Below are 26,269 nucleotides of genomic sequence, written 5' to 3' on the forward strand. Positions count from 1 at the left end.
TGCCTGGTGAAATAACCTGGCCCAGAATGTGTGAATCTGTGCCCGGTGAAATAACCTGGCCCAGAATATGTGAATCTGTGCCCGGTAAAATAACCTCGCCCAGAATATGTGAATCTGTGCCCGGTGAAATAACCTGACCCAGAATGTGTGAATCTGTGCCTGGTGAAATAACCTGACCCAGAATGTGTGAATCTATGCCCGGTAAAATAACCTCGCCCAGAATATGTGAATCTGTGCCCGGTGAAATAACCTGACCCAGAATGTGTGAATCTGTGCCCGGTGAAATAACCTGACCCAGAATGTGTGAATCTATGCCCGGTAAAATAACCTCGCCCAGAATATGTGAATCTGTGCCCGGTGAAATAACCTGACCCAGAATGTGTGAATCTGTGCCCGGTGAAATAACCTGACCCAGAATGTGTGAATCTGTGCCCGGTGAAATAACCTAACCCAGAATGTGTGAATCTATGCCCGGTGAAAAAACCAGAGCCAGAATGTGTGAATCTGTGCCCAGTGAAATAACCTAACCCAGAATGTGTGAATCTGTGCCTGGTGAAATAACCTCAGCCAGAATATGTGATTCTGTGCCAGGTAAAATAACCTGAGCCAGGTTATGTGAATCTGTGCCTGGTGAAATAACCTGGCCCAGAATATGTGAATCTGTGCCCGGCGAAATAACCTGGCCCAGAATATGTGAATCTGGGCCTGGTAAAATAACCTGGCCCAGAATATGTGAATCTGTGCCTGGTAAAATAACCTTAGCCAGACATGGTCCATTCTGTGGCCTGCAGATGAATTTTAATTTAGATCTGGGCTAATCGCTGTCCTGTAACTCGGACAAAGCCAGAGTGTGTTGTGACAGGGAAGCGTATAGACCAGTCTGTGTACAGCCTTTGTCTGGGTAGAGCTTGTCCTCTGCAAGGACTCCTGACCTGGACTGCACACCCAGTGTATTGTATTGTATTGTAATCGTATTTATATAGCGCTTACTACCCCTGACGAGGCGTCGAAGCGCTTTTCGATGAGTAGCACGCTACTCCGGAACCCAACAAGAATTAGTGATGGATTAGTATTGTTTAATAATGAGTACAGTTTTAGTATTATTATGAGTTAATTTGAGCCGCGGATATGAGAGTTTGTTAGTTAGATTGACTGGAGTAATGGAGGGGTGGAGGAGGAAAGAAATCCAGAAGTGTTAATTGGGAGTATATCCTTTATTTATTATGCTGATGTTGCACAGAAAATTAGATGTTCAACACTGAAGAGCCAGAGACGGACTACACATTTCCTTCAGTAAACCTATCCTAATGCCCAATCTCATAAGACTAAAACTAACTTGTGAAAATTCAACAAGCCAAATACTGCCAAGAACAGGTACCAGGGGATATCTATAGGAGGGTAAAAGCTCCTGCCAGCCTAGATCCAGCAACGCACTGCACTCCCTGGGGCTCCCAGTGTATGTACCTGATCCTGGCCTGCACGGGCCAGTCTTTGCCATATAAAGGAACAGAACTTAAGTCAGACGGTGCCCTGTAAAAGAAGAGCACCAGAGCCTTGCCATCCTGTGCCACAGTCTCAGTGGGCTGGTTTATAAAGATTCATTCCACTGCTTTGTTCTACCAGACAGTAGCAGGCTGCTCATGTTTACGCCCTTGGTTCTCAGAGGTGGCACCCGAACAGATCAGTCTATGTGGCATTCTTCCTGCACCTATCCTTTTGGATCTCAACGTTGCACCCATCAGTATCCATGGTGTTACTCAGGGATGCCACATGGAATCCTGCAGCCCACACTTTGATTGCTGCAGTCCCTAGTGTGGATGGATCTGGGTGTTTGAGACTTGGACATGTGGCATACGTGTAAACCGGAATGCTGAGACACACCAGGAACGTGTATCTCGACAACCTTCGCTGTACAGCCTCCCTGAGCCCTCAGCAGTTTAGCCACCAGGTTCCATCAATAAACACTTTTGGCCCAAATAAAGAGCATGATCAATCGCTTCATGATTTCATTGCACAAAATAAATTCTTGGACCTTATGTTGTGAATATGAAGCCGCACTGAGGACCTCTTTGTCCTGATGGAGTTCCCTAGGCAAGAGTTAATTTGCACATAAACATAAGATAATGCCCATGGTTTGTATTCTGCCTTGAGTTCTACAAGTGTCCAACTTTGACATCTTGCCATAAAGGTACCATCACATACATATGCTTCTCTGTATTGTCTTCCCAGATCTCGCTGGTGGGGCAGGAGCCCGTCCTCTTCACTGGGTCAATCAAACAGAACATCACTTATGGCCTTCAGGATGCCTCGATGTCGAAGGTCAAGGAAGCTGCAGAGATGGCCAACGCCACCCAGTTCATCCAGAAGATGGAGAAGGCATATGAGATGGGTGAGGCATGAGGGTCTGAAGGCAAGAGGCGTGAGAATGGGCAAAGAAAAGACTGGGTGTTGGATGGAATGGAGTGGTACTGGTGGGAAATGGGTGGGAGGCAGCCTACAGCTAAAGCAAATGGGACGCAAAGACTGGGTTTTGGATGGAATAGAGTGGTATTGATGGAAATAGCTGGGAGACTGCCTACAGCTAAAGCGAATGTGGAGGAGTGGGTCAAGCAAAGATTGGGGAAAGGAGGGAACACGAGGATGGCACTGAAGGGAATAGGTGAGAAAATGGGTACAAAAGAATCAGGGTGAGAAGTAGCTTGAAGGGCACTAAAGAGAGCAGGTGAAATATTGCTGACAACCAAGGTACAGCATGAGATGAGTGGAGGTGGGATGAGTGGGCACTTAGGGCAACATGTGGTACGAAGCTTACAGCTAAGGCGCAGCATGAGATGAGTGGAGGTGGGATGAGTGGGCACTTAGGGCAACATGTGGTACGAAGCTTACAGCTAAGGCACAGCATGAGATGAGTGGAGGTGGGATGAGTGGGCAATCAGGGGAATATGTGGTACGAAGCTTACAGCTAAGGCGCAGCATGAGATGAGTGGAGGTGGGATGAGTGGGCACTTAGGGGAACATGTGGTACGAAGCTTACAGCTAAGGCGCAGCATGGGATGAGTGGAGGTGAGATGAGTGGGCACTTAGGGGAACATGTGGTACGAAGCTTACAGCTAAGGCGCAGCATGGGATGAGTGGAGGTGAGATGAGTGGGCACTTAGGGGAACATGTGGTACGAAGCTTACAGCTAAGGCGCAGCATGGGATGAGTGGAGGTGGGATGAGTGGGCACTTAGGGGAACATGTGGTACGAAGCTTACAGCTAAGGCGCAGCATGGGATGAGTGGAGGTGGGATGAGTGGGCACTCAGGGGAACATGTGGTACGAAGCTTACAGCTAAGGCGCAGCATGGGATGAGTGGAGGTGGGATGAGTGGGCACTCAGGGGAACATGTGGTACGAAGCTTACAGCTAAGGAGCAGCATGAGATGAGTGGAGGTGGGATGAGTGGGCACTCAGGGGAACATGTGGTACGAAGCTTACAGCTAAGGAGCAGCATGAGATGAGTAGAGGTGGGATGAGTGGGCACTCAGGGGAACATGTGGTACGAAGCTTACAGCTAAGGAGCAGCATGAGATGAGTGGAGGTGGGATGAGTGGGCACTCAGGGGAACATGTGGTACGAAGCTTACAGCTAAGGCGCAGCATGAGATGAGTGGAGGTGGGATGAGTGGGCACTCACGGGAACATGTGGTACGAAGCTTACAGCTAAGGCGCAGCATGAGATGAGTGGAGGTGGGATGAGTGGGCACTTAGGGGAACGTGTGTAGGAGGCTGGACTGGCTTGTAGTGAGTACCAAGGGGTACTTTCACCTTGCACCAGGCCCAGGTATCCCTTATTAGTGTATAGGGTGTCTAGCAGCTTAGGCTGATAGATAATGGTAGCTTAGCAGAGCAGCTTAGGCTGAACTAGGAGAAGAGTGAAGCTCCTACAGTACCACTAGTGTCACTTGCACAATATCATAAGAAAACACAATACACAGATATACTAAAAATAAAGGTACTTTATTTTTATGACAATATGCCAAAGTATCTCAGAGTGTACCCTCAGTATGAGGATAGCAAATATACACAAGATATATGTACACAATACCAAAAATATGCAGTATAGTCTTAGAAAACAGTGCAAACAATATATAGTTACAATAGAATGCAATGGGGACACATAGGGATAGGGGCAACACAAACCATATACTCCAAAAGTGGAATGCGAACCACAAATGGACCCCAAACCTATGTGACCTTGTAGAGGGTCGCTGGGACTATTAGAAAATAGTAAGGGTTAGAAAAATAGCCCACCCCAAGACCCTGAAAAGTGAGTGCAAAGTGCACTAAAGTTCCCCAAAGGACATAGAAGTCGTGATAGGGGAATTCTGCAGGAAAGACAAAAACCAGCAATGCAACAACGATGGATTTCCAGTCGAGGGTACCTGTGGAACAAGGGGACCAAGTCCAAAAGTCACAAGCAAGTCGGAGATGGGCAGATGGCCAGGAAATGCCAGCTGTGGGTGCAAAGAAGCTGCTACTGGACAGTAGAAGGTGAGGATTCTGCAGGAACGACAAGGGCTAGAGACTTCCCCTTTGGAGGATGGATCCCCCACGCCGTGGAGAGTCGTGCAGAAGTGTTTTCCCGCCGAAATACCGCCAACAAACCTTGCTAGCTGCAAATCGTGCGGTTAGGGTTTTTGGATGCTGCTGTGGCCCAGGAGGGACCAGGATGTCGCCAATTGCGTCAGGGGACAGGGGACAGAGGGGGCGTCGAGCAAGACAAGGAGCCCTCTCAGAAGCCGGCAGCACCCGCAGAAGTGCCGGAACAGGCACTACGAAGAAGAGTGAAACGGTGCTCACCCGAAGTTGCACAAAGGAGTCCCACGTCGCCAGAGGGACACTGTGGGAGTCACTTGGACAGAGTTGCTGGATTCAAGGGACCTCGCTCGTCGTGCTGAGAGGAGACCCAAGGGACCGGTGATGCAGTTCTTTGGTACCTGCGATTGCAGGGGGACCCACGGGAGATTTCTTCGGAGCTTCTAGTGCAGAGAGGAGGCAGACTACCCCCACAGCATGCACCACCAGGAAAACAGTCGAGAAGGCGGCAGGATCAGCGTTACAGAGTTGCAGTAGTCGTCTTTGCTACTTTGTTGCAGTTTTGCAGGCTTCCAGCGCGGTCAGCAGTCGATTCCTTGGCAGAAGGTGAAGAAAGAGATGCAGAGGAACTCTGATGAGCTCTTGCATTCGTTATCTAAGGAATTCCCCAAAGCAGGGACCCTAAATAGCCAGAAAAGAGGGTTTGGCTACTTAGGAGAGAGGATAGGCTAGCAACACCTGGAGGAGCCTATCAGAAGGAGTCTCTGACGTCACCTGCTGGCCCTGGCCACTCAGAGCAGTCCAGTGTGCCAGCAGCACCTCTGTTTCCAAGATGGCAGAGGTCTGGAGCACACTGGAGGAGCTCTGGACACCTCCCAGGGGAGGTGCAGGTCAGGGGAGTGGTCACTCCCCTTTCCTTTGTCCAGTTTCGTGCCAGAGCAGGGCTGAGGGGTCCCTAAACCGGTGTAGACTGGCTTATGCAGAAATGGGCACCATCTGTGCCCATGAAAGCAGTTCCAGAGGCTGGGGGAGGCTACTCCTCCCCTGCCTTCACACCATTTTCCAAAGGGAGAGGGTGTAACACCCTCTCTCTGAGGAAGTCCTTTGTTCTGCCTTCCTGTGCCAAGCCTGGCTGGACCCCAGGAGGGCAGAAACCTGTCTGAGGGGTTGGCAGCAGCAGCAGCTGCAGTGAAACCCCTGAAAAGGCAGTTTGGCAGTACCAGGGTCTGTGCTACAGACCAGTGGGATCATGGGATTGTGCCAACTATGCTAGGATGGCATAGAGGGGGCAATTCCACGATCATAGACATGTTACATGGCCATATTCGGAGTTACCATTGTGAAGCTACACATAGGTAGTGACCTATGTGTAGTGCACACGTGTAATGGTGTCCCTGCACTCACAAAGTCCGGGGAATTTGCCCCGAACCATGTGGGGGCACCTTGGCTAGTGCCAGGGTGCCCACACACTAAGTAACTTTGCACCTAACTTTTACCAGGTAAAGGATAGACATATAGGTGACTTATAAGTTACTTAAGTGCAGTGGTAAATGGCTGTGAAATAACGTGGACGTTATTTCACTCAGGCTGCAGTGGCAGGCCTGTGTAAGAATTGTCAGAGCTCCCTATGGGTGGCAAAAGAAATGCTGCAGCCCATAGGGATCTCCTGGAACCTCAATACCCTGGGTACCTCAGTACCATATACTAGGGAATTATAAGGGTGTTCCAGTATGCCAATGTGAATTGGTGAAATTGGTCACTAGCCTGTTAGTGACAATTTGAAAGTAATGAGAGAGCATAACCACTGAGGTTCTGGATAGCAGAGCCTCAGTGAGACAGTTAGTCATAACACAGGTAACACATTCAGGCACACTTATGAGCACTGGGGCCCTGGCTTGCAGGATCCCAGTGACACATACAACTAAACAACATATATACAGTGAAAAAATGGGGGTAACATGCCAGGCAAGATGGTACTTTCCTACACAGTGGTACAAAGCTTACAGCTAAGGCGCAGCATGAGATGAGTGGAGGTGGGATAAGTGGGTGTAGGAGGCTGGCCTGGCTTGTAGTGGGTACCAGAGGACCTTACACCTTGTGCCAGGTCCAGTTATCCCTTATTAGTGTAGAAGAGGTGTTTCTAGCAGCTTAGGCTGATAGAAGGTAGCTATGGCAAAGCAGCTTAGGCTGAACTAGGAGACATGTAAAGCTCCTACTATACCACTGGTGTCATATGCACAATATCATAAGAAAACACAATACACAGAAGTACTAAAAATAAAGGTAGTTTATTTTTATGACAATATGCCAAAAGTATCTCAGTGAGTACCCTCAGTATGAGGATAAGATATATACACAAGATATATGTACACAAACCAAAATGATGCAGGTAATAGCATGAAAAGTAATGCAAGCAGTGTAAAATTACAGTAGATTGCAATAGGAACACATAGGTATAGGGGCAACACAAACCATATACTCCAAAAGTGGAATGCGAACCACGAATGGACCCCAAACTTATATGAGCTTGTAGAGGGTCACTGGGACTGTAAGGAAAAAGTGAGGGTTAGAAAAATAGCCCACCCCAAGACCCTGAAAGGTAGGTGTAAAGTGCACCGGTCACCCAGAGAGCACAGAAGTCGTGATAGGGGGCTTCTGCAGGAGGAACAAACACCAGCAATGCAACAACAGTGGATTTCCGGACCTGAGTATCTGTAAGACAAGGGGACCAAGTCCAATAGTCGCAACAGTGTCGAGAGTGGGCAGGAGCCCAGGAAATGCCAGCTGAGGGTGCAAGGAAGCTGCCACCGGATGGAAGAAGCTTGGAGTTCTGCAAGAAAGAAGAGAGCTAGGGACTTCTCCTTTGGAAGACGGATGTCCTACGTCGCGATGAAGCTTGCAGAGGTGCAGATCCCATGCAGAAAGATTGCAAACAAGCCTTGCTAGCTGCAAGGGTCGCAGTAGAGGTTTTTGGGTGCTGCTGTGGCCCAGGAGGGACCAGGATGTCACCACTCGGAGGAGGAGACAGAGGGGGGGGGCCAGCAAGTCAGGGAGTCCTCACAGAAGCAGGCAGCACCCGCAGAAGTACCTGAACAGGCACTTGGAAGAAGAGTGAACTGGAGTCCACGCGAAGTCACAAAAGGAAATCCCACGAGGCCGGGGGACAACTCAGAAGGTTCTGCACTGCAGGTTAGAGTGTCGGGGACCCAGCCTTGGCTGTGCACGAAGGAAATCCTGGAAGAGTGCACAGGAGCCGGAGCAGCTGCAAATCACGTGGTACCCAGCAATGCAGTCTAGCGTGGGGAGGCAAGGACTTACCTCCACCAAACTTGGACTGAAGAGTCACTGGACTGTGGGAGTCACTTGGACAGAGTTGCTGAGTTCCAGGGACCACGCTCGTCAGGATGAGAGGGGACCCAGAGGACCAGTGTTGCAGTCGTTTGGTGCCTGCGTTAGCAGGGGGAAGATTCTGTCGACCCACAGGAGATTTCTTCAGAGCTCCTGGTGCAGAGAGGAGGCAGGCTACCCCCAGAGCATGCACCACCTGGAAACATTCAAGAAAGCCGGCAGGATGAAGCAATACAAGGTTGCTAGTAGTCGTCTTGCTACTTTGTTGCGTGTTTGCAGGCGTCCTGAGCAGTCAGCGGTTGATCCTTTGGCAGAAGGTGAAGAGGGAGATGCAGAGGAACTCTGGTGAGCTCTTGCATTCGTTATCTGAAGAATTCCCCAAAGCAGAGACCCTAAATAGCCAGAAAAGGAGGTTTGGCTACCAAAGAAGGAGGATTGGCTGCCAAGAGAGGTAAGAGCCTATCAGAAGGAGCCTCTGACGTCACCTGCTGGCACTGGCCACTCAGAGCAGTCCAGTGTGCCACAAACACCTCTGTTTCCAAGATGGCAGAGGTCTGAGACACACTGGAGGAGCTCTGGGCACCTCCCCTGGGAGGTGCAGGTCAGGGTAGTGGTCACTCCCCTTTCCTTTGTCCAGTTTCGTACCAGAGCAGGGCTGGGGGATCCCGAAGCCGGTGTAGACTGGCTTATGCAGAGATGGGCACCATCTGTGCCCATCAAAGCATTTCCAGATGCTGGGGGAGGCTACTCCTCCCCAGCCCTGACACCTATTTCCAAAGAGAGAGGGAGTAACACCCTGTCTCAGAGGAAATCCTTTGTTCTGCCTTCCTGGGCCAGGGCTGCCTGGACCCCAGGAGGGCAGAAACCTATCTGAGGGGTTGGCAGCAGCTGCAGTGGAGACCCCGGAAAGGCAGTTTGGCAGTACCCGGGTACTATGCTAGAGACCCGGGGGATCATGGAATTGTCCCCCCTATGCCAGAATGGCATTGGGGTGACAATTCCATGATCTTAGACATGTTACATGGCCATGTTCGGAGTTACCATTGTGACGCGGTACATAGGTAGTGACCTATGTACAGTGCACGCGTGTAATGGTGTCCCCGCACTCACAAAGTCTGGGGAATTTGCCCTGAACGATGTGGGGGCTCCTTGGCTAGTGCCAGGGTGCCCAAACAGTAAGTAACATTGCACCCAACCTTCACCAGGTTACGGTTAGACATATGGGTGACTTCTAAGTTACTTAAGTGCAGTGGTAAATGGCTGTGAAATAACGTGGACGTTATTTCACGCAGGCTGCAGTGGCAGGCCTGTGTAAGAATTGTCAGAGCTCCCTATGGGTGGCAAAAGAAATGCTGCAGCCCATAGGGATCTCCTGGAACCCCAATACCCTGGCTACCTCAGTACCATATACTAGGGAATTATATGGGTGTACCAGTATGCCAATGTGAATTGGTAAATTTAGTCACTAGCCTGTTAGTGACAAATTTGGAAAGCAGAGAGAGCATAACCACTGAGGTTCTGGTTAGCAGAGCCTCAGTGAGACAGTTAGGCATCACACAGGGAACACATACAGGGCACACACTTGTGAGCACCGGGACCCTGCCTGGCAGGGTCCCAGTGACACATAGACTAAAACAACATATATACAGTGAAATATGGGGGTAACATGCCAGGCAAGATGGTACTTTCCTACACAACTCCCCCCCCCCAACGAAGGACAATAAGACTAACCATGACCTGATGAGTCTTCATTGTCTAAGTGGAAATATCTGGAGAGTCCATCTGCATTGGAGTGGGTACTCCCAGGTCTATGTTCCACTGTATAGTCCATTCCATGTAGGGATATGGACCACCTCAACAATTTAGGGTTTTCACCTTTCATTTGTTTTAGCCAAAGTAGAGGTTTGTGGTCTATCTGAACAATGAAGTGAGTGCCAAACAGGTATGGCCTCAACTTCTTCAGTGCCCAGACCACAGCAAAGGCCTCCCTCTCTATGGCAGACCAACGCTTTTCTCTAGGGATCAACCTCCTGCTGATAAAAGCAACAGGTTGATCCTGGCCCTCAGCTAAGCACAGCATGAGATGAGTGGAGGTGGGATGAGGTGGCACTTAGAGGAACATACGGTCTGAAGGTTACAGCTAAAGCGCAGCATGAGATGAGTGGAGGTGGGATGAGTGGACACTCAGGGGAACATGTGGTACGAAGCTTACAGCTAAGGTGCAGCATGAGATGAGTGGAGGTGGGATGAGTGGGCACTCAGGGGAACATACGGTACGAAGCTTACAGCTAAGGCGCAGCATGAGATGAGTGGAGGTGGGATTAGTGGGCACTTAGGGGAACATATTGAATGAAGCTTACAGCTAAGGCGCAGCATGAGAGGAGTGGAGGTGGGATGGTTTCTCACCTTCTTATTGTTACCCCTAATGCGCAGATGTTGGGGAGCAGGGAGGTCTCCTGGCCCGGGGACAGAAGCAGCGCATCGCAGTCGCCCGGGCTCTGGTCCGGGACCCACAGGTGCTGATCCTGGATGAAGCCTCCAGCTGCCTGGATGTGGACACTGAGCACAAGGTAAACCCCTCAGATCTCTCTCTACCTCCGTGGATTGGTTCATGTAGCCCTTTAACACAGTTTAATCAACCATACACAGTCATCCTTGCCTAGACTTAATGCCCTGTCACCTCTTCTGTGTCCGAGTTAACAACTCCACAACTTATTGGCGGTACCACCTAGGATTTTAAGTTTGCTGACTTGACAACCTCTCAACGTGAACAATCTGCTGCTGAATGTGGGGCATTGTGTGGATGCACTTAAGTGCTGCGCCACCACTCACCATGAAGGTGTTACCTGCCAGTATTCTGCAAACATCCTCTAGGCTCATCATTAACCCCTGACTCTGAGGATGGTGCAAATAACATCACAATGCCAACGAGTTACACAATTATAGAATGTGCACCTGCAAAATGGCAAATCACAATCTGCAACGTATGAGTCTTGGTGGATTACAAAGATAAAGTGGGTGTGAGACAGGCATCCTCTCTCCTATGTGACCCTAACTGAATGCATGAATCAATCAGTTTTTGTAAAGCGTGGCTACTCACCCGTGAGGGTCTCAAGGCGCTGCAGATGTAGAAAGACTTTGTGCCCCACTACAAGCGACCGAACAGTTGAGGCAGGTGGTGCTGATTTGCAGACTTGAAGCTGTCTGTGATGGAGAGCTCCAGCTCTGCAAATGACCGCTGTGGGCATTCTGAGAAGAAGGCAGGGGCCCAGGCGACCACTGCATGCTACCACAGATGCCTTTTGTAGGGCATCCGTACTGGGATGGAGGTCCATGGTCTCATGCAGGACTCTTGCCGCACTCAGGTTGCAAGGAGTCGCAATCGTATTCCCACCCAGTTTTATTGGGGTGAGAAGTCTGTACATTTAAGCGACCTGAAGCGAGCTCTTTGCACATCCCTGGGGCCACAGATAGAAGCATGTTGCAGACACTCCGACCTCCCTCTGTCCGGGCACAGAAGCATGGAGTACTCACAAACATAAAACTATAGTAGATTCCAAACTTAAGATGGCCCTAGGATGTTTACGGCTGCCCCTTGGCTTTGGTAGCAGGGGGCTTCCCTGTCTGCACAGATGCTTACCAACACTTTTGATCTTTGGCCTCTGACGTACACACTCCAAAACTGTCAAGCTTCATCTAAAACTCCCTGCCCATACCTGGCCTCCTAACTGTTTCTCTAAGTGACGTCATGTTCAGGGCCATATCCTAAATGGCTCATGTACACCGAATCACCCAGCCATAGTTGCTCTCCTCTAAGTAAATCACTATCTTTAAATGACCTCTCTGCTGCCACTTTTGCAAGAGACTTATTTACAAGCCCCTTGGCGCCATAGTGTCACTTCTTTTTTATACTATGGTGGCATAAGCAGTCCCCTACACCTGTTACATTTAGAAACTGGCACAGTGGGACCAATGCGCCTGTGTGTAGAGCCCTGCGCCACATTATACCTGCGCCAGGTATGCAGGGTGGGCATTTCAACATTAAAAGCCACGCAGAACTGACGCAGTGAAATTTATTGCATCCCACTGCGCCATTCTCCACCTTCACAGCATCAGAGCAGGCCTTAAAGTGGCGCTGGACTTCGTAATATGGGACCCTCCTCGCATTGCTGGAGTAGCGTCAGATTACTGACGCTATTCCAGCAATGCACCACTTTTGCACCAACAGATGCGCCAACATTTCTAACGCATCTGTAAAATCATGCGTCGTGGAGCACTGTATCATAAATACACCGCTAGCATGGGATCGTTAAGGAGTCTGGGGCTGGTGTTAGAAGACAGGCACATCGATGTCAAGGCACCCGTTTCTACTAAATGAAGCCCTTAGGTCCATACAAGACATCTCGCCACAGGTCACGTCTTTCTCATAAAATTAGCCTGTCTCGTGGTATCCTCTTGCAAAGCTTTCATCCATTCCTGTTCCATCACAGATTCACTCTGTTCAAAATTCACCTGGTCCACCAACCATTCTAAATCCTCATCTCTGTCAAACATTTCTATCTACAAACTTCCATCTTCCAAGGTTAACCAGGATATGCAATCAGATTTCTTGTGTCGTGAACTGGCAGTACTCCCATAGTATTGTGCCAAAGATTGCAGTGGATTTGCTTGTATGCACATGTATTCCATACAAAAATGTATATGGACGGTTTGCAATGTAATCTTTGTTTCTACACATATGGCTTACATATTACCACAGTCCACATGCAAGTTCCCATCTTGTACTACTAAAGTTTGATCCTTCCTGGTGCCTTAAAGCATGAGAACCCAAGTTGACAACAGCTTCTTATGGGCTCCTTTTTCTGCGATAAAAAGTGATACCTGTATGCACAAACCAACTTAACTAGCATTCACAGTTAGTTAAGGAGAATTTCCTTGCACAAAGGCGTGTAAAATGGGAACCAGCACTAAGGTCTGTATCATTTAGTAAAAATGAGAGAGCATGAGTTTTCCCTTAGCCAAATCCCTCCCCTTCCACATTCATTTTTTCAAGCCTTCATTTGGGAAGAGAATTGCTCCCTCTCTTTTGGAGCTGGTGAAACATCAGTTGCCTTTAGCAAACCAGCTCTGGGTCCTTCTGCAGCGATGACGAGCCGCCTACTCTATTTCCTCGTTTCTAAAAGCAGATATGTGTTTTAGTCACTTCAGCCCATTAGACACTTCACCCTTATATTTAGTTTGGTCTATAACTGGGTTCTTTTTCATTTTGTTGAACACCAGGATACCGTCCTGAAAGGCTAGAAATACATATATTCCCTTAAACAGTTGCACATAATTACCTGAAAGGCTCCCATCATGAACGCAACATGTATTCTTCTAAATTGACACATGCCATCACGTGTGAATAAAGCATTCAAATGACACATCTCCACCAACACCACAAGATAATGCACTCATTAGATACAGCTTTGCACTGAGTCATAATAGTCTCATCCATCTTTAGAAGAGGAGGTACATCTATGAAGACCGCCTGGTTGTGATTGCACAGGTTAGTGCACATACAGAGTTCACTGTAAGTTTTGCAGTCAACCACAAATGGCGAAATCCATACCGATGACTCAATAAATTAAATATGTCTGCATAATTATGGCCCATCACTGTAGATAGGTTCTTCTTCACATTTAAGGGGATAAATCCCATCATGTGCTCAAGAGGGTGAACATCAATAGACATAATTAAAATCGTTGAGTTCCCCGTCATGTCTTGAAATGATCCAGCTTCACCTGTCCCTTACGCAACTTCTAATGCCACTTCCTGAATGATTGAGTTCCCCCATCATGGCTTGATATGTGCAAGCCGCACCTGCCCCCACACATCTTCTAATGCCACTTCCCGAATGTTACAAATGTGCTAAAGACTTTCATAACACCCTGTCTCATAACTTGCAGTCATCATTTGCACCTTTGTTTCTAGTGTTAGTATCACATGTTTACAACCATTCTTGATAAATATCAAACCCTTTGCATGCTAAATGCAATGTCCAAAAATTACACTTGAACTCAGTGTACACATCAATGTAGACTGCAGGATCAATTTTACTGCCACAATGCAAGCATGAGCTCTTCAACAGGTACCTGCATGAAACATTTATTGCTGGCATATGGTTGCCACATAGCTATTATTTAATCAGCACGGGCTAGTAGGACTAGTAAGAAAATGACAAAATAATGGAAACAGCTTATATTTTCCCCTCTGAAAAGAAAACTTAACACAACCAACATGTGAGGCAACTCTTTCTAAGAGCCCCTTAGTTTTGGCTCTAAGTCACTAATCCATCACGTGGTGAAGACGAGAGTACTATGGTTATTCTTATCAATAAACCTATATGTACTGTAACTGCGGTATCTGCCTGGATTGGCAACCACTGAAAATGGGGGCAAAGGAGCCACTTCAGAATGATGCTAGGATTACGGTTATGCACTACTAGATGCAAGAAATTGGCAGCCTATTGTTTGGTGTGCTCCACAAAAGTATCTAGGAGGAATGTTTCACAAGAATATTGTTACTACTTCCAAGCATCCCCCAGTTTGTGATAGTAAAGTGGAGATTGTGGCTACCAGTTATGAATCATTATGCCATCAAGAAATATTACATACATACTGCAGAGCCCATCAACATGGTTTATAACTCACTTAGCAAACACAATGCAGCAGATGTTGTCTCTAACAACCCCTCTGTAGTCGGGTTGATGCCACTTTATAAGAGAAGGAATTATTTGTCAAAGAAATGGGCATGAATTTTTAGTTTAAAAAAAGCCAAAATAAAGGGAAGGGCAAGACATGTAGCTTGCCAAAGGTAATACATACATCATTCAGCTAGAGATAGAAAAAGATCAAAGTTTCCCATGTTTAAAAACATGTATATTTTTACTTTTGCTGATTCAGATGTCGTCAGACTGACACTATCGAAAAACAATAATTCATGTGATATGCACATAAAGTCTAATGTCAAATATGCAGCACCCATGTCAATTCACAAATTTATGAAAATATCAGGATTGGTTTTCGTATTGCTGATAATACACAGTCAATGAAATCCGATCGGTCTACTTATTTTCCTTATACTTCTTTCTATTCATGGGTTTATCCAGAGTTTGCTGTTCAAGGATTTCACATTAAAATGAGGTTATCCTATGTGACCATAGTGAGGATATCAAAGTAGGAGAGGCTAGCCACAGGGCCTTCTCTAGGAGGGATTCCAGGACAGGCTAAAATGAGGCATTCGAGCGACCATGTGGGTCTCAAATTCAGAAACCGATTTAGAGATTATTGTGACCATAAGGACAGAAACAAGGAAGAAGCAGGACTAAACAGCATAGGGAGATGGGTAACCAGGAGATCTGATAGAGAAGTCATATGCATGATGAGCGTAGGATTTGTTTCCGACATTTGTTTGTGACTATAGGATCTCATCGGCAGTGCTCAGCATAAGATTCCTAAAGCACGAAAAGATGGCTGTCTCAACCATTAATGACATAACTGAACAAAAGCAGCTGAACAAAATATTTTGAAACTAATATCTTGGAGCAGAGCTGGGACCAAACCTCAGATAATTTTGAAGTATCATTTTTTTTATTCAATGCAGATGGCATACGAATGCAAGAACCCTGGCATTTGTTATATGTGTAGGTAACTGGCTATAAAGTAGGTAATATTAAGGAAATTTGATCTAATCATTTTGTCAACAAATTTAAAGTAAATGTACCCTGAACCAAGATAATTACTTTTGGTAGGGGCAGCAGTAACTTTTCTTTTTTTGGAAATAAAACCAAGTTAGAAATATTTAAACATGAAAAGTATTGAGGCATTTTGCTAACACCCACTCTGAATTGGTTTGAACATTTGAATGATCTGACTTCAAGAGTCATGAGAACTTCGGTGTGTTTAAAAACCTCTTATTACATATTGGGTTGGTTAAGTGTTGTTGAAGGTCTGTTCCAGGAAAGCTGTGCTTTTGATAGAAGATACAAAGAAGCAAACAGCGTAAAATGTAAACATATAACAAAACTCTTACAGTAACAACAAATCAGGCATACCTGTTGTATCAAAATATGTCAACTGAATTATATTATTTAAATTATATCTGATGATCTGAAAACAATTGGCTACTACCACGGATATGAGCAGGATTGGTTGGTAATTCTTATATTTTTCAACAAAGAACTGCTCCTTTGTTGAAGCAGATAAATCTTAAGCACAGTCTGAAATGATCCATCTTGCTCTGTATCGTGCTTCAAAGTAAGTACTTGCAAAACAATTAATGAAAAGAGCCATCAGGATGATGTACCTGCACTTTATATGTTACAAATAGGTTTATGTTTGAATACCCACGTTGCTTGTCCCACAGATATCTAGCTGACAGATGCAGCTCCAAATCAGAGGGGATGTTATGAGATTTAGACAGGACACATGTCAATACATTGGAGGCCACATGTCAATGGCAATCAGGAGCTGATGCCAAGCACCCATGGAGAGAACACCACCTCGTCTGTAATCTCTGTCTGTTGCATGAACACAATGAGTGTCCGAGAAGACACTTGGGTACACTGTGATCAATACCTCGCTCGACGTGAGATGGTGCTGAGACAAGACAACACTCCCAACATCTTCTGCAAGAATGTTAGAGGGGAGGTCGGCACCTTCACGGCCGCCAAACAGCCAGTGGACTTCAGTCTGGGGAAGAGTTGTTCATCTGGCTCTGAAGCTGAAGATCTGTTTCACCCCCAGATCAGCGTCTGAAGATGACCACGAGTACTGTCATACCAGCAGAAGCAACTGGTCAACCACCATCCCTCATGCGGTTAGGTGTTGAGCCCTCCAACAGCCTTCCAGGCCACCACTGCTTTCCAGCTATGGTCAGCACCAGCATGAGCCCTTGAAGTCAACTCCGATCCCGGTGCCAAAACAGACATCTAAGACCCAGACTTCCTGGTGGACCCTCGCTCATACACTTAGCGTTACACACAGTTTTCACCCATTCTTAAGGGTGTGCTTAAGACCATACATTATGTCTTTATAGATCTAGTCAAAGTTAGGGTAAACAGCAGAGAGTTAACAAAACATACAGTCCCGCCCCCTAAAGCCCAATTTACATTGAGGGGAAGCTCCCACGAGACCCCTCAGTAATGCATACTGCCCGTAAACAGGCAAGCGCTCAGGTTATGGGAGAAGCCCCGCTGCTAAGCAAGGGAATTTAAAAGGTTGATGCCGCAGGGAAATGGGTTGTCAACCAATCTGTCACCCTTTGGAATATTGGCAACTCAATGGGTCTGTTATCCAGGTACGACCGAGCTCAGGGAGATGAGATGGGGTAGCTTATACAGCACCTCCCAGATCAGTACAGGCAAAAGGCAAAAGGCACAGCTGCTTGCAGCTTATGTGCAAACAATCTACGATACTACCATTAGATGCTCGTGACGCTGCCGCCAAGGGCACAAACTCAAGCATACTCATCCACAAACATGCTCGGCTACATGTCTCTGGCTTCAACCCAGAAGTCCAACAACATGTAATCAACATGCTCTTGACGGGGGAACACCTTTTTGGGCCTTAAGTTGATCAGAAGCTCGAAAATTTAAAAAAAACTGACACAGGCAAGGAAATTGGGTCCCTTCAGTCTCTATCACCCTGTGAATCCTTTTGTCGCTCACGTGGTGGTCCCATAACTACCCTTCCAGAGGCTTCCACCTCCTATCAGAGACAACAGCAGCAAGCCTCCAGGGGTTATTCCAGGGGTGCTTCTGGGTTGACAATGGCAAGGGAAGGGCAGAGGTGGTGTGGCTAAGGGAGCCGTCCCCACCAAGCAGTGGCTCCCTCACCCCAGATCACACATCTGTCAGGAAATGCCTGCAGGGGTTCCTTGCACAATGGCAAAACCACCTCAAACCAATGGGTTCTCTCCATTGTAGAACAAGGTTACTGCCTGGAACTTACTGCCCAACCATCAAACACCCTCTCAATAGACCACTTGCGCCTCCTCCAGGATGAAGTGGACACGCCGTTACTCAAGGGAGCCATAGAGCCTGTGCCGTCATAACAACACAGCAAAGGGTTGTACCCCCTTTACTTTCTAATCCCCAAGAAAGACGGCTCACACAGACCCATACTAGACTTCAGGCCCAGCAACAAGTACATCTTGTCTAAGCATTTCCTCATGGTCATGTTTCAGGATGTCATTTCACTGTTGGAACAAGATGACTTCAAGACTGCCCTCGACCTGAAGGACTCCTATTTGCATATCCCGATCCAACCTCACATCACTGCTACCTCAGGTTTGTGATGAGTGGACAACACTTTCAATTGAAATTTCTTCTCTTTGGGTAACCACAACTCTCAGAGTCTTTACCAAACGTGGTGCAGTGGAAGCCGCTCATCTACAGAGGTCTTTCCGTACCTCAACGACCGGCTGACAAAGAGTGCTCGCAGACAGCAGCGTTTAACCCACACTCAGACCACCTTAGATCTCCTCCAAGATGTAGGTTTCACCATCAACATGGGCAAGTCCCACCTCCAATCCCTCGAGATACAGCCCTTGCAAGGGAGAGTTCTAAACTCAATAATTGCCAAAGCTTACACACTAGTTCAAGCCTTCTGGCTCCTGCTACCTCTTTCTCAGCCAAATCGCCAGCCAACAGTGAGAACAGTGACGTCTCTCCCTGGCTTGATGGCCTCTTGCATTGCCAAAGCTCCCCAAGCTCAGTTATGCGTGTCCACTCCAAGCATGCCTGGTGGCACAATGGTTACAAGTGGGAGGATCGAGTGTTGATTTGGGCCAACGCTGTCTGCAGGGGTGGAACAGCAACAATCTGTTGCAGGACAGGCCCTTTCTAGACCTAGACTCCTAGGTGTCCATCACCACAGATGCCTCCCACACGCTGGGGGGCGCATCTGCAGGACATCACTGTTCAGGGCCTGTGGACTCCCCTTCAACAATCTGTCCACACTAACTGTCTGGGCTTACAGGCAGTCCAAATGGCTCTGGAGGCTTTCTTCTGCCCTGTACATCACAAAACAGACATTATTGCTATGTAGTACCTTCAGAACTTCCTATTGGAACCTCAATGTAGTCCTCACTGGGCTCATGGGACTGCCTTCTGAGTCCCTTCACACCTGCCCTCTCCAATTTCTATTTTGAAATGTGGCATTTCTACTCGCTGTTACTTCCCTCAGGTGGATCAGTGAGATTTGGAAGAGCTTTTTTTCAAGTTTCACACTGACAGGGTAGTTCTCAGGACTAACCCTAAGATTTTACCTAAGGTAGGTAGTCTCTCCTTTCCACCTCAACCAAACCATTGCACTCCTGGTGTTCTTTCCACACCCAGAATCAGTAGCCATGTGAGCTCTCTACACCCTAGGTGTAAATATGGCCTTCATGTACTACACTGATAGGATCAAACCCTTTTGCAAGACTCAACAGTTGTTTGTTGCCTACACTAAGTTATACAAGGTTAGTGCTATATACACAGCAGGGGTAGCTTGCTGGCTAATCAAGTGCATTAAACCTCTACACCAAGGCCAAAAGAGAGCTCCCTGCTCCCCTAAGGCCGTATTCCACATGCACGAAGGTATGCTCCATATCCCAATAGCTAACATCTGTAAGGCACCTGCCTGGTCCACTTCACACATGTTCAATAAACACTGCTGTGTGGATGTCTTCCCATGTCCACAAACTCAAGCAGCACAGGCTGCACTTTTTCAATTTCCTACAACATCTTCTTGCTAACTACTGCTTAGGGGAGAACTCCTTTACAGTCTGTGCAGAGCATGTGTGTCTACAGCCACACGTGCTGCGAATGGAAAATGTTACCTACCCTGTAAGCATCTGTTTGTGGCATGTAGTGCTGTAGATGCACATTGCCCCTTCCCAGAAGCCTTCAGTTGTTGCATTTGCTTCATTTTTGCCTTTTCCTACTTTACTGTGCAAGGTCATCTTTTATCACTTTCTGTTCCATCTCCATCCTCCCCCGAGAAGTTGGAAAACAATCGAACAATGAAGCCGATAATCTTGCATTTTATCAGCCTTAGGAGGAGCCACGATACCTCATCACTTGAAACACTAATTTGAAGAAAAAACAGTTGTATGCATTCAAGCCCAAAACTAGATAGTAGGGGTATGTCGAGCATGTGCACTGGGTCAGTAACATTTTGTAAAGAGGTTACAAAAAAATTAGCAACTGCAGTAAAAATGTAAGCTTGTTGATATTAATATAATCAGAGTGTGCTGTAATTAACACATTATATATCCAGTGATGGAAGGACCACATGATCATGATAACAAATATATTGAAATGGTTTGTTTTAATACAATAATTTTTTAATAGTTTTCATAGCTATGTGTTATATAATTTTGTACCTTAAATAGCTTTGTGTGTTTTAGGCACGAATGGAAAAATGTGCAATAAAGATTAATATTGTTGGTTAAAAAATTTAAAAAACCTATGTCCCCTCGTGCTGGAATATGCACCTAAGTCAGGTGCAAGCATAACCTGCTCACACTATTATCTATCCAGCGATAAGCTTCTCATTCTCTTCCAGATACAGCTGTAAGCCTCTCACACTCTCCTCCAGCGATAAGCTTCTCATTCTCTTCCAGGTGCAGTTGTAAACCTCTCACTCTCTTCCAGATGTAGGTGTAAGCTCTAAGCCTCTCGCTGTCTTCCAGATGTAGGTGTAAACCTCTCACTCTCTTCCAGATGCAGGTGTAAGCTCTAAGCCTCTCACTCTCTTCCAGATGCAGGTGTAAGCTCTAAGCCTCTCACTCTCTTCCAGATGCAGGCATAAACCTCTCACTCTCTTCCAGATGCAGGTGTAAGCTCTAAGCCTCTCACTCTCTTCCAGATGTAGGTGTAAGCTTTAAGCCTCTCACTCTCTTCCAGGTGCAGATGTAAGCCTCTCACTCTATTCCAGGTGCAGGTGTAAGCTCTAAGCCTCTCACTCTCTTCCAGGTGCAGATGTAAGCCTCTCACTCTCTTCCAGGTGCAGATGTAAGCTCTAAGCCTCTCACTCTCTTCCAGATGCAGGCGTAAGCCTCTCACTCTCTTCCAAATGCAGGTATAAGCCTCTCACTCTCTTCCAGATGCAGGCGTAAGCCTCTCACTCTCTTCCAGATGCAGGCGTAAGCCTCTCACTCTCTTCTCGATACAGATGTAACCCTCTCACTCTCTTCCAGATGCAGGTGTAAGCCTCTTACTCTCTTCCAGATGCAGGCGTAAGCCTCTCACTCTCTTCCAGATGCAGGTGTAAGCCTCTCACTCTCTTCCAGATGCAGCCGTAAGCCTCTCACTCTCTTCCAGATGTAAGCCTCTCACTCTCTTCCAGATGCAGGGGTAAGCCTCTCACTCTCTTCTCGATACAGATGTAACCCCCTCACTCTCTTCCAGATGCAGGTGTAAGCCTCTCACTCTCTTCCAGATGCAGGCGTAAGCCTCTCACTCTCTTCCAGGTGCAGATGTAAGCTCTAAGCCTCTCACTTTCTTCCAGGTGCAGTTGTAAGCTCTAAGCCTCTCGCTCTCTTCCAGGTGCAGGTGTAAGCCTCTCACTCTCTTCCAGGTGCAGGTGTAAGCTCTAAGCCTCTCACTCTCTTCCAGGTGCAGATGTAAGCCTCTCACTCTCTTCCAGGTGCAGATGTAAGCTCTAAGCCTCTCACTCTCTTCCAGATGCAGGCGTAAGCCTCTCACTCTCTTCCAAATGCAGGTATAAGCCTCTCACTCTCTTCCAGATGCAGGCGTAAGCCTCTCACTCTCTTCCAGATGCAGGCGTAAGCCTCTCACTCTCTTCTCGATACAGATGTAACCCTCTCACTCTCTTCCAGATGCAGGTGTAAGCCTCTTACTCTCTTCCAGATGCAGGCGTAAGCCTCTCACTCTCTTCCAGATGCAGGTGTAAGCCTCTCACTCTCTTCCAGATGCAGCCGTAAGCCTCTCACTCTCTTCCAGATGTAAGCCTCTCACTCTCTTCCAGATGCAGGGGTAAGCCTCTCACTCTCTTCTCGATACAGATGTAACTCCCTCACTCTCTTCCAGATGCAGGTGTAAGCCTCTCACTCTCTTCCAGATGCAGGCGTAAGCCTCTCACTCTCTTCCAGGTGCAGATGTAAGCTCTAAGCCTCTCACTTTCTTCCAGGTGCAGTTGTAAGCTCTAAGCCTCTCGCTCTCTTCCAGGTGCAGGTGTAAGCCTCTCACTCTCTTCCAGATGCAGGCGTAAGCTCTAAGCCTCTCGCTCTCTTCCAGGTGCAGGCGTAAGCTCTAAGCCTCTCACTCTCTTCCAGGTGCAGGCGTAAGCCTCTCGCTCTCTTCCAGGTGCAGGTGTAAGCTCTAAGCCTCTCGCTCTCTTCCAGGTGCAGGTGTAAACTCTAAGCCTCTCACTCTCTTCCAGGTGCAGATGTAAGCTCTAAGTCTCTCGCTCTCTTCCAGGTGCAGGTGTAAGCTCTAAGCCTCTCTCTTCCAGGTGCAGGTGTAAGCTCTAAGCCTCTCGCTCTCTTCCAGGTGCAGGGTGCTTTGTCCAGGATCCCAGGTCTGACCATGCTGGTCATCGCTCACCGGCTCAAGACAGTGGAGAAGGCGGATCACATCATCGTGATGGAGGAGGGTCGGGTAGTGCAAGAAGGAGATCACCAGCAGCTGATGGAGAAGGACGGACTCTACCAGCGACTGGTCCAGCGACGCTTCCTGGAAAACGGGACCGGCCACCGAGCAAAGGAAGACTCAGCTGAGATTGAGTAATGGGGTACCCAGGGACTCAACGAGAGTGGAGCCTGGTAACACCGGGGAGTGAACAATTGGGAAGGAGGCTTAAGGTATCAAGGGTGAGCCCAGACCATGGACCCAACAGAAGATGGAGTGACGAAGCTGAGCATCTCCGAACAGGAGTCTATAGTAAGAAATTACCCAATGATGAGTGAAGCCAACCTTGATTATTAGTTATGACTCCAGGATGATCGCTGTGCTGCATTAAGCACGGATTGGTGAGTCACTAATAAAGTATGGCAAAAACCATTCAAAGATGGACACCCAAGTTGCCTTGCGGCCATCTTTCCATAGTTGTGGCATACTTTATCATTGGTTCGTTGTTCCAAAGTGGCAGACACAAGCTACATGTCAGCCATCCTGGAATGGCAAACTAAGATCAAAGTATGGGGAAAAACATTCTTAGACAGCCGCCATGCTTGAGGAACCACTGGCAAAGCCAATACCTTGGCCATGTGTTTCCACTTTAAAGGCCAGGCACGTTGGCTTTGCCGATGCCTCTGTGCTTCAAGGAAACGCACATGAAATTCAGGATTCGCTTAATCATTTCTGTAAATGCAATTCTATTGAAGACTAAAATAGGACACACGACCACAAAGAAAATTTGCATCTATTTAGTCACATTATGTTATCTTGTAATATCCTAAGTGGCTGATTACCGTAAACAACGCAGTGCTCTGTGCAAACTTGTATCTGACTGGAATAAAAAGTTCACTTAAAGAAAAATTATCCCCTAATTGGACTACAAGTGGCGCAAATGTTTGGAAGGGGCCAGAGCCCAAACATAAGTCTCATGGGATGATGAGATCTCACGTATGACCCAAAGTTCTCATTCAAGTACTTGTGTTACATCGTGGGGGTTTCGCCTGGTCTATTACTCCTGGGGTCTTCTTCAGGCCTTGGGGGGACATTAAACACTATCAAGTGCAGTCCGTGCAGATGAGTGGTCAGCTCCTCCCCTCCCCTCAACTAACGCCCATGTGTCAAGGCTTTAAAAGGCACCTGGGCCCATGGTGGTGACATAAGACTGGCGCTTTACTGATGACATCACAGTCTGCTCCTAGGCTTCGATGCTGGCCTCGTCGAGGGGGTGTTTCACCTCTTCCTGGGACGAGTAAATACTGACAATATTTAATTTATCATACATGATGATATAACCGTTTCCGGGTTGAGTAAAAGGCTCCCTTATTAAAATAAGAGTGGCAATAGTGTTTTATTTCCTCAGCATCGTGGGCCACATTCCGAGTCACTCCAGAGTCCTGAGGCCTCTACGGTGAATCTTGTCTTTTTCTCTCTGAAGATTTGTAATGCTGAAATAATTTGATATTTTTCCTGTGTGCAATGGAGGACTGCGAACCGCAGGGTTAAAGGATGTGTTGTTTTTTCTTTTTAGTGAAGACTTTTTGTTTTTTGACCTGAAACCACAAGTCTCCTTTTTGTGAAATAGGCTTTATTTTTAATGTTACATAAATGTAGGTGTAAGGTCGGATGTTACCGTCTCCTGTAATGCTCCCTCTGTGTACTGCTGTAATAAGCCAGCGCTTTCCGTCAGCGAACCCTTGTTTATTTCTTAAATTCAGAAATTCCTGCGGGCTGTTTCTTGCCTGTGCTACCTTAGAAGTTAATTCCAGTTCCCACCCCTCCTGCGGGCTCTCGTCCCTCCTGTAATGGCCTTTCCCCCTCGCTGTGTCCAACTCTCCGTTCCTGCAGTTCATTCTTCCGCCTGTCCCTGCTCTCCCTGCACATTCCCTGCTTCCTGTAGGCTGTCACTTCAGGTAACACCACCAGTTTAAAACTAAAACAGAAACTTTAATGTCTGTGAATATTTCATCAACAGTAATAAAGTGTTTTTTCTTTCTCAGAGAATTTGCCTTTAAATGACAGGGGTTTGCATGTCTCTTGCTGTCTCAGTGGATGTGCCTTTAAATGACAGGGGTTCGCGTGTGTCTTCCTGTCTCAGTGGATGTGCCTTTAAATGACAGGGGTTCGCGTGTGTCTTCCTGTCTCAGTGGATGTGCCTTTAAATGACAGGGGTTTGCATGTGTCTTCCTGTCTCAGTGGATGTGCCTTTAAATGACAGGGGGTTGCGTGTGTCTTGCTGTCTCAGTGGATGTGCCTCTAAATGACAGGTGTTTGCGTGTGTCTTGCTGTCTCGGTGGATGTGCCTTTAAATGACAGTTGTTTGCCTGTGTCTTCCTGTCTCAGTGGATGTGCCTTTAAATGACAGGGGTTTGCGTGTGTCTTCCTGTCTCAGTGGATGTGCCTTTAAATGACGGGTGTTTGCATGTGTCTTCCTGTCTCTGTGGATGTGCCTTTAAATGACAGGTGTTTGCATGTGTCTTGCTGTCTCTGTGGATGTGCCTTTAAATGACAGGTGTTTGCGTGTGTCTTCCTGTCTCTGTGGATGTGCCTTTAAATGACAGGGGTTTGCGTGTGTCTTCCTGTCTCAGTGGATGTGCCTTTAAATGACAGGTGTTTGCATGTGTCTTGCTGTCTCAGTGGATGTGCCTTTAAATGACAGGTGTTTGCATGTGTCTTGCTGTCTCAGTGGATGTGCCTTTAAATGACAGGGGGTTGCATGTGTCTGCATGTCTCAGTGGATGTGCCTTTAATGTGGAGAAGTGTGGCTCAATGGTTAGAGCAGCAGACCCTGAAGCAGAGATCTGGCTCAAGACCAGGGTTCAAGTCCTGCTTCGGCAGGTCTTGGGCTCAATTCCACTTGACCAGATAATTCTCGCCTCGGTGCCTAATCTAATTCATGGGTCCCACTCTGCAACTCTGGGCAATAGCTTGCTTAATCTCCACAACGGCCCCAACAGCGCTTGGATGCCTGGCTTCACCCTGGGGGTGCTCAGGAGTGGGCGCCTCACAGGGAAAAGCCAGGAGGGGTTCCATAGCGGTATCAGTACAGCGCCTTGAGACCCTAACGGGTGAGTAGTGCGCTATACAAGTGCTAATTTACATTTTTTAAATGACAGGGGTTTGCGTGTGTCTTGCTGTCTCAGTGGATGTGCCTCTAAATGACAGGTGTTTGCGTGTGTCTTGCTGTCTCGGTGGATGTGCCTTTAAATGACAGTTGTTTGCCTGTGTCTTCCTGTCTCAGTGGATGTGCCTTTAAATGACAGTTGTTTGCCTGTGTCTTCCTGTCTCAGTGGATGTGCCTTTAAATGACTGGGGTTTGCGTGTGTCTTCCTGTCTCAGTGTATGTGCCTCTAAATGTTAGGTGTTTGCATGTGTCTTGCTGTCTCAGTGGATGTGCCTTTAAGTGACTGTTGTTTGCATGTGTCTTCCTCTCTCAGTGGATGTGCCTTTAAATGACAGGGGGTTGCATGTGTCTTGCTGTCTCAGTGGATGTGCCTTTAAATGACAGGTGTTTGCATGTGTCTTCCTGCCTCTGTGGATGTGCCTTTAAATGACAGGGGTTTGCATGTGTCTTCCTGTCTCAGTGGATGTGCCTTTAAATGATGGGTGTTTGCATGTCTCTTGCTGTCTCAGTGGATGTGCCTTTAAATGACAGTTGCTTGCATGTGTCTTCCTGTC

At 47.4% G+C, this 26,269-nt stretch overlaps 1 protein-coding gene across 1 annotated transcript in view; it reads left to right on the top strand.

The window, feature by feature from the left end:
- TAP2 (transporter 2, ATP binding cassette subfamily B member) overlaps positions 1–24,610 on the top strand; it is a 130,903-nt gene extending 106,293 nt beyond the window's left edge. The window contains exons 10-12 of the mRNA XM_069241929.1: positions 2,230–2,389; positions 10,360–10,496; positions 22,469–24,610. Of these exons, the coding sequence (XP_069098030.1) occupies positions 2,230–2,389; positions 10,360–10,496; positions 22,469–22,705 (534 nt within the window). The 3' untranslated portion in view covers positions 22,706–24,610. The remainder of the gene's footprint in view (positions 1–2,229; positions 2,390–10,359; positions 10,497–22,468) is intronic.
- Positions 24,611–26,269: the final 1,659 nt, after the last annotated feature.

The sequence above is a fragment of the Pleurodeles waltl genome, chromosome 6 (assembly GCF_031143425.1).
Source record: "Pleurodeles waltl isolate 20211129_DDA chromosome 6, aPleWal1.hap1.20221129, whole genome shotgun sequence".
NCBI classification, from domain to species: domain Eukaryota; kingdom Metazoa; phylum Chordata; class Amphibia; order Caudata; family Salamandridae; genus Pleurodeles; species Pleurodeles waltl.